Source organism: Ostrea edulis, chromosome 1 (genome assembly GCF_947568905.1).
Source record: "Ostrea edulis chromosome 1, xbOstEdul1.1, whole genome shotgun sequence".
Classification (NCBI taxonomy): Eukaryota; Metazoa; Mollusca; class Bivalvia; order Ostreida; family Ostreidae; genus Ostrea; species Ostrea edulis.
In genome coordinates, this window is record NC_079164.1 from 3,043,030 (window position 1) to 3,051,568 (window position 8,539).

The window sequence follows — 8,539 nt, forward strand, 5'->3', positions numbered from 1 at the left end:
AATTATTAACTTTATTTGCACACAAGGAAGTAAAGTAAAATACATGTGATTTATTCTGAAAGCCGAGATGAATTATGTAAATGTTTCCCATGCAATGTAAATAATAGTCATTTGATGAAGCCTTCATTATTTTTTCTCGATTAATATTTTCATGAAAAGCAAATATATCGTATATATATAGATATATATGTATGTGTGTTCAAGGTACAAGGCCAGAAAAGATATTTATAAAATCACTGAAAAGGCCACAATGAAATTCCCGTCTTTATCAAGAGACATAAAGTTTTATGGCAAACCACGAAAAAGCGAAAAATATTAACATTCTACATTGTTTAGAAGAACTATTGACTGACGTACCGATTTGTACATCGGTGTATCATTCTTGTTATCAATGAAGATGATCTATATTTGTCGGGGTTTTGTTGTGGTATGTGATATTTGTTTATGTAATATGTTACTAAGACACTAAAATTACCAACGACACGATGATTACCTATAACTCCACATTCCACGTAGTGTATTGTCACTGTATATAGGTCAATCAAAGAACATATTTTGGAAATACTACGAACCCGGTGCTTTTTTCATCATTCGTCGTTCTTCAAAGAGCTTAAAAAATGTTTTAAGATTGCTTGAGCGACTAATTAATCTATTCATTATTTATTTATTGTCTATTTCGAGGTTCCCATCCAAGTGTAAGAACACGTAGCGTACTGGGGTCCATTACAGGAATAATGGGTATTTTTAGAAAGCAATTTGCTAAATGTAGAACACTGTTGCATTCAGACAAGTTTGTGGATGAAGGTATGCTTACATGTAGTTAAAATACGGGGACATATATTTTCATTATTTCGTCTACTTCGGAGATATTGACGTGAATCATCTATCAGGAAGTATAAGTGAATTGTTTTGAATGTGAACAAAATGAATGGTGTCATTTTTGTCACATTTCTGAATTTTGTTTGTTTATCTGTCACGCTGGACCCGCATATGTGTGGGTAAGAAAAAATCGTTTACATTCTAAAGCATGTTTAAATTGAGACGAAATTATAGCATTGCATTTAAGAATAGAGGACATATTCATCAATATCTTCAATTTCAGATCAGGGACATGTTGTGTTGATTATATCCTGCACAATAACAGGTGTATAGGTAAGTCACGTTTATGTTCTATTGTTTATGGTTAGCTTTTTTACATTTTAGAAACATCAGCTTGAAACTAATGATTTGGAGGCGTCATTGCAAAATGCATCCGGGAATTATCCCTAAATGGGTTAAATTTTGTACGTTTTTAAGCAGTTGATGCTAATAACAACACGGAGACTGGTGTAATGATGCACATGCACGTATATAACACTGGGTGTATTTATAAAAGTTTGCGATTTTTAGATTGTGAACCGGGAACTTGTGTAATGAAGTAAATACACGTATAGTCACTGAAATTGGATGTATTCATAAACGTTTGATATTTTTAGAATGTGAACCGGGAACATATGGTACAAACTGTAGTGAAATATGTCCTGATGGATATTATGGCAGACGTTGTTGGCAATCGTGTCCCACGCACTGCAAAGGAATATGTAACAAGATCAACGGAAGTTGTTCAGGTATATTAATTCCCCCAATATACCTATATTGCTAAATCTACTTTATGCATATTCAGTAATTGATCTTCATTTCAATTCAGTTTCAATGTGAACAAATTATTTTCTTTTAAAACATCACATTTGTGGATCTAAGATGAAAGTTCATTCATGAAATGGAGATACCGATGATGATGCTCTCCAATTTGACCTTTGGTTTTCCCCACATGGATGTGTTATTGGTATAAGTATTTAGAATGTGCTTTTAGAAATAAGAACATTACAAGATAAGGGTGATACAGAGGAAAATATTGATTTAGACAGTGTATAATATGATGATATATTACTGATACATGCTATGTATCATTCATCAGCAGTTTGCATATTTCTATATTTGACAATTTATTGTCAAAATCTCAATCCTCACGCATCACAAAGAATAATAATGCAATAGCAATCAACTATTCGTTCTTTGACCACTTCTAGTTTACTGAACACAGAAGGATATGTAATACGCAGTTTTGTCTCCTTTTACGCTTTTAATCCATTCTGACAAGGTGTCAAGTTTTTTTCTTTTTTTATATATATACCCCATCGTTTAGCATAGGCATTCATGATTCAAATGAAGTAATGTTGGCTATTGAAAAATCTGAATTACAATGAGGGATTTTAGGTCGTAGTTGTCAAGTATATTGACATCGCTGGCAATGACAAGTCCAACAGGACTATACAATAAAAATGAAGGATAATAAGATGTTGGCAGATTATGTTTTTGGTGTTCCTTCAACTTTGTAAAGTTGTTTTGTTTTGTTTTTTGTGATGAAAAGGTTTGAATGCAATAGTAGAAGTGTGGTTGTTTGATATACAAGCAAGTTGTAGAGTTCAACTTCAAAGTGATGGGGAAGACTTTTATACCGAAGAATGTTGCTTTTAGTGACGACATTTACTTTTTTGTTAGTCAACGTTAGCTTAAGGAAATGACTGCAGGATTATCATCGCAACCTGAAGTATTTTAAAGAAACTGCAATGGACCACATCCATGACCATACAATTCAGTCTGTATTGTGAAGTTGAAAAATCCAAGTATGGACGAGCTGTAGTGCAACGAGGTCAACTGAAAATGCTTACATGAGCGATGTGATCCATGGACCTCTGCAATACACACATTTATCAGAATTACACGTTATAATTGTCAATGTTTAGATTGAGCACTATTTCCAGTTTTGTTTTGCTAATTTCAGCTGAAAAATTAAATGATTTAATTAAGATACATAACTAGAATTCAAATAAGATATACGCCAGTCGGATATTGGACCAGTCGGATATTGGACCAATAATTTGACATGAGCTGCCTGACGTGTTTCATACCGTTCTTTACACTGATCTTGGCCCGTTTATCTGGTCAAGATATAGAAATCAGGGCAGTTGCACCCGTCGACAGGGGATGCTTACTCCTCCTAGGCACCTGATTCCGCCTCTGGTATGCCCAGGGGTCCATGTTTGCCCAAGTCTTACTTTTATAATCCTTATAGGAGTTATCAGTTTGATCAAGGTTTGTTATCTTCACCTTTTCGCGTTGTATCGTAATGAAAAAAAAAATGATTTTTAGTGCGATATTGTTACTGCATATGTATTTCTGTCACCAGTTCAAAGAAAGGTGAATATATCTAACAGTGATAAATCTCACAACTCCTATAAACAATATAAAATAGATACCTGGGCAAACACGGACCATCGGACACACCAGAGGTTGGGTTGGATGTCTAGGAGGAGTAAACATCCCATGTAGACCGGTCACAACCACCGTGAGCCCTATATCCTGATCAGGTAAACGGAGTTATCTGTAGTCAAAATCAGTGTGCCACGAACAGCCTAACAATCGGTATAAAACAGGCCAGGCAGCATTTGACCCAATGATAGGTTGTATTAACGAACTAGATCGTTATAACGACCGAATTTGCAAAATCTGACTTTCAATCGGGACTGCTGAAACCCCTATACCATCAATTTGTTTTTCAGTAGCTTGCCTCGATTTAAACACTGACCATCGCAGAACAAGCTCTTGCGTATCGAATCAGTTGAGATATATACTAGAATTCAATATACTATTAGAAAATGTCAACTGGAAAAGTTTAACAATGTTTTTGAAACATGCTAGATTTATGTTTTCAATCAAAATCTCAACGACAGACTGAGATACGATTTTAATACGTTAAACCACAAGTAGGGGATGTAAACTTTTGTAAATACTGTCATAATTCATCACAGAAAAAATTAAATGGATATATAAATAAAGCATATTAATGTTACCAGTTTATACATGTAACCGTATCAACTGTAACTACTTATTGTGATAACTGTGAAATCCGTTTCTCTATGGGTATTCTTATCATTATTTAAATTTTCAACGTCATAATTTCCTTGTTTTACACTGTTTAATCCGCCAGTCGGATTACACAGGGGTCACTTTACATACATTTGAATTGCGTTATCTGTTAAAGTTTTCTTTTTTTATTTATGGCGTACGATCAATGGTAGAAGAGATAACAGGACGAGTAACTCGTGGCATACTCATTCAAAGGTTTGTTAGAAATATTTACTTATTAAGCTTGGAAAATGTAACACTGTCTTTATACTTCCTGAGAATTTATGAATATGCATGTAATACATGTAGTAAACCTCGTTATCTCGGACGTGGTGGTGCCGAGAAAATCATAGAGATATCGGAGATTTCGGGGTATATATCTTAAAGTGCACCGAGAAAATGTAGTTGGGACTTCGAATTCACTTCAACATATACATAGTATTCAAGATATCGATATTTGAGATAACGAGGTTATAACGTACTTGCTAAACCTTTCTTCAGGATAGACATACTCTATCATGGATTCATCAAATGATTAATCATTGGTATTGTAGAAAAACATATTTTGCGGTGTTAAAATCTTGTTTTATTTGAAACTTTTCCCAGTCTAAAGGTCAAGTAAAGTATCCATCTTTGTAATTCCACTGTGCTAATCTTACAATGACTCGTTATCCGACTTCATACTACATTTTGCTGGCCTTAGTCCAATTGGGCAACACCCAGATTTTGACTACGGATAACTTCGTTTGTCTGATCAGCTGGATATAGGGCTAACGGCGGATCTGACTAATCGACAGGGAATGCTTTATCCTCCTAGGCACCTGATCCCACCTCTGGTGTGTCCAGGGGTCCGTCTTTATCCAATTATCTATTTTGTATTGCTTGTAGGAGTTATGGGATTGATCACTGATCGTTATCGTCACCTTTCATGCATATAAAATGGGCTTCATTTCTTGGGGAGAAACTTGTGAAAATGATTTATTCACCTATATAATATTGACATGTTTTTCTATATTGTACGGTATGTAAAGAAAGATAATCCTCAACGAAATTGATTGTAAAGGCATGATTATTTTGAAAATGTTGGTATGTCGTACAACATAATATAAAATTACAAAGATTGCAAGATACAAGGGTTGAAATAACGAGTGAAATTCAATCTTATTCTTTTTCCCGTTTGTTTTTGTTAGTGGGTCCTTTCTTATTTTTTTTTTCAGTAATCCATATATATCATTTTTGCTGTAAAAATGTAACGTGGGAAAGACTAAATTCTTTAAGACTTCATGCATCAGAAGCAGTTAGTCGTTTGTTAGTTTATACCAAAAAAATGCCATTTATAATTATCTTAATTTTGTTTGAGCATAAGGACTATTTGCAATATGGTTTTTTCCACATATTTTACAGAATGCAGGAAAGGGACGAATTGATGAACAATTTAAAATATATACCTGGACTTCTTATATCACAATCTATTCTGGGTGTGGTTATAGGAGTATCAATGGTTTTCATTGTGTAAGTATACCGAGGATTTGTTATACATGATTTATCTTGTATTGCTTGTAGGATTTATGAGATTGATCACTGTTCGCTATTTTCGACTTCCATGTTAGTATTTTTTTTTTATTAAGCTTCATTGTAATGGTAAACAGTAGCGGATTAACGTTAGAAAGAACTAAACTTAGTAATACAGGAAGTTTCAAGGAAGTAATTGGCCACGCGTGCCATACATTTTATATGGCTGCCCGTGAGGACCCGGGTTAGAAGAGGTTATCAGTACCCCGTGCATGTCGTAAGAGGCGACTTAATGGGGGTGGTCCGTCAGATGAGACCGCAAAATCCGAGGTCCCGCGTCACAGCAGGTGTGACACAATAAAAATCCTGCCATGTTCAAAGGTGGTAAATGCCGAGCATAGACCAAAGTTTTGCAGCTCTTCACTGGCAGTGGTGTGGTATCGTCTCCATATGGGTGATAATCCACATAAAATTTGATATGAATAGTTTAGTCTTGTGAATTTCTAGTGTATACTTATTTTTATGTTTTCTCCAGATATATATCCTACAAACTCAGACGATTGTACGGGGTCTTATCTTTAAACAGTATGTCATTTATTCTACCATTAGCTATGTATCAGACGAAGTTTTCTAATCACAAAATTATGTTGTATCATATAATTCAAATTGTAATGACAATATCATAATTCATGCAGATGAGCAGAACAACTCGCTTTACACCCCTGCAACAAAAGTTCAGGATCAGCGGGTTTTGTACACAGGACTACGTCACCAAACAACAAATCAAAGTGGTTCAGCGGAGGACCAAGCAGACTATCTCATACCGGTCAGTGAGGAACCATAGGAACGGAGTCCGTATAGATGATAATCCGTAAAACCTGTATGATAGAATTCTACTAGATACAGCTAGTATATTATGTACATCTGCAGTAATCACGAAAATGTTCTCTATGTAAAACTTATACGGTACCAATTTTGATGCACCAGATGCGCATTTCGACAAATAATGTCTCTTCAGTGATGCTCAACCGAAATGTTTGAAATATAAGCTGAAAGTCTAAGAATTTAAACACGCTAATGAATGGACTGTCACAACACTAATTTCGGATTATTTAAAATCCCTACCGGGCACACCACAAAGGTACTGACTAAAACCCGGTCTCGGTCCCGGTCTTCGGTCTCGGTCCCGTGACTAAAACCCGGTCTTCGGTCGCGGTCCCAGATACTTTTATTTGATAAAAACAGAATATATCAGGATATTTGAGCCCCATTTCTCAATAACTTAGGTATGAGATCTCATGCCTACATTCTGATAGTAAATTGATCATATTATTTTCTTCTTTCGTAAAACAATATGTGAAAACTCCGGGACCGGTGGGACCGAGAAATTAAAAACGATGCTAAAAGCCGGTCCCGGTATCGACATTTCCCCTCAATAACCGCTTTAATCTACCTTTTCATAAAAAAGATAAGGACGTGATACTCAATGGCATCCCTTTGTATACATATATTTCTGATTTATTGTGTGTGTAGGTTTTTTTATTCCAATATTCTTTATATTTATGTCAGAATCGAACTCAACTACATGTACGTGACATTTTGTCCCAAATGATCGTGTTACACTACCTTTTCATAAAAAGATAAGGATGTAGAAGGGAAGTGATATATATGTACTTATCCTGGTGTATTTGTTTGTAATTTACAGTTAGTTTATTTGTTCATTTATTTTATTTCTTCTATTCCTGTCAAAATCAGTTTTCAAATATTCATGTTTTGTATTCCGAACCTGATCTCTTTATATGGGTATACATGTATATTTTACATAATTTATACTTGTATATAACCAATAAATGATAACTATAAAATATTTCTTTCTTTCTTATTTGATACTTAGTTTTATTTATTTTTTTTCAGTTGTGGTTCTCTTAGATAAAATGCTTTAAAAAATCCACCTAATATATTTATATACAGTAGTATTTATTAAAGTGTGTCATACATGTACATAGAGCACATGTACCAAAATGTCAGAATCTGTATATACTTATACAGAAGATACCCTCTGACTTTAGATGATCTTCAAATAATCTATGGTATTTATTTACTGTAATATTATGTGGTAACTATATTTATTGTGAATAGTTATATACATATATGTACAAACATATATGTATTAATTATGCTGCACAAAAGCTGTTTGTTTCCTATTTTCAAAATATCTAATATTTCAAAGTGCATAAATTTGACATAAACTGACAAATTTACAAACAATGAAATCTACATTTATAAATATGCAAGACACATGTAAATTCATTTAAGAAATGAATTTCTGTTTTGAAAATAAAAATAGGCGCTTCATGAAAAGTATGCCTGCGTGAAGCATTTCATATCTTCATGTATTTTAAGTAACCATTCAAAAGTTATGGCTAAGGTGAAAGATTTTCAAAAGTAGGTCAAATTTGAAAGGTGAAGAATTGCATGTAAAGAAAGGTCTTGTCACAAGGAGTACACATATGAAATATGAAAACCCTATCAACATGCATTCAAAAGTTATGCCGAAGGTTCAAGTTTTCGCTGACAAACAGACGGACGGACCAAAATCTATATAAATGCGCCCCGAACATCTGATTACGGGGGTATAACATTTGCTTTTCAAAAGCATCATTCTTGTATTCAGAATCTTTCTGGAAAGGGGCGGAGGAGGGGGTTGTTGACAAGAGTGCACATTAATTTTGTTTCGCTATCAACAACAATTATTCATCATGTTTCAATAATTATAATAAAATTTAAGGATAATATTTGTCGGGCTTTTTTCCATTTCACTAATGAACATAATTTTTTAAAGAACTTCATACATCATACATTCTGGACTCATATTTTGCACGTACACTCTATTTTGTATTATTTTATATTTGCATAGAGGCTCTTCTTCCCTGATTAAAACAACTAATATAACATCATAATTTAACAAATTAATGCGAATCTCACGATACTATCACTCGTAAATGAGAGAGAGAGAGAGAGAGAGAGAGAGAGAGAGAGAGAGAGAGAGAGAGAGAGAGAGAGAGAGAGAGAAAGCAGT

General features: G+C 34.2%; 1 protein-coding gene across 2 annotated transcripts; it reads left to right on the forward strand.

The window, feature by feature from the left end:
• The first annotated feature begins 601 nt into the window (after positions 1-601).
• On the forward strand, positions 602-7,325 carry LOC125664489 (protein draper-like). 2 transcript variants are annotated; one of them, XR_008798974.1, is made up of 7 exons: positions 602-998; positions 1,103-1,152; positions 1,476-1,607; positions 1,741-4,164; positions 5,353-5,460; positions 5,996-6,045; positions 6,156-7,325. XR_008798974.1 is itself a non-coding variant. In XM_048897274.2 (7 exons), the coding sequence occupies exons 1-7, from the start codon at positions 925-927 to the stop codon at positions 6,302-6,304; spliced, it is 606 nt and encodes a 201-aa protein (XP_048753231.2). In that variant the 5' UTR covers positions 789-924; the 3' UTR covers positions 6,305-7,325. The 2 variants fall into 2 exon arrangements, 1 of the variants encoding a protein (XP_048753231.2); XM_048897274.2 differs by having other exon boundaries at positions 789-998; positions 4,122-4,164.
• The last annotated feature ends 1,214 nt before the right edge of the window (positions 7,326-8,539 follow it).

Excerpts from the sequence above, each read along its gene's own strand:
- LOC125664489 (XM_048897274.2), top strand. The coding sequence starts at position 925 with ATGAATGGTGTCATTTTTGTCACATTTCTGAATTTTGTTTGTTTATCT. Across the intron at positions 1,153-1,475 it reads GCACAATAACAGGTGTATAG|AATGTGAACCGGGAACATAT; the intron begins GTAAGTCACGTT and ends TGATATTTTTAG. Across the intron at positions 1,608-4,121 it reads GATCAACGGAAGTTGTTCAG|AAGAGATAACAGGACGAGTA; the intron begins GTATATTAATTC and ends GATCAATGGTAG.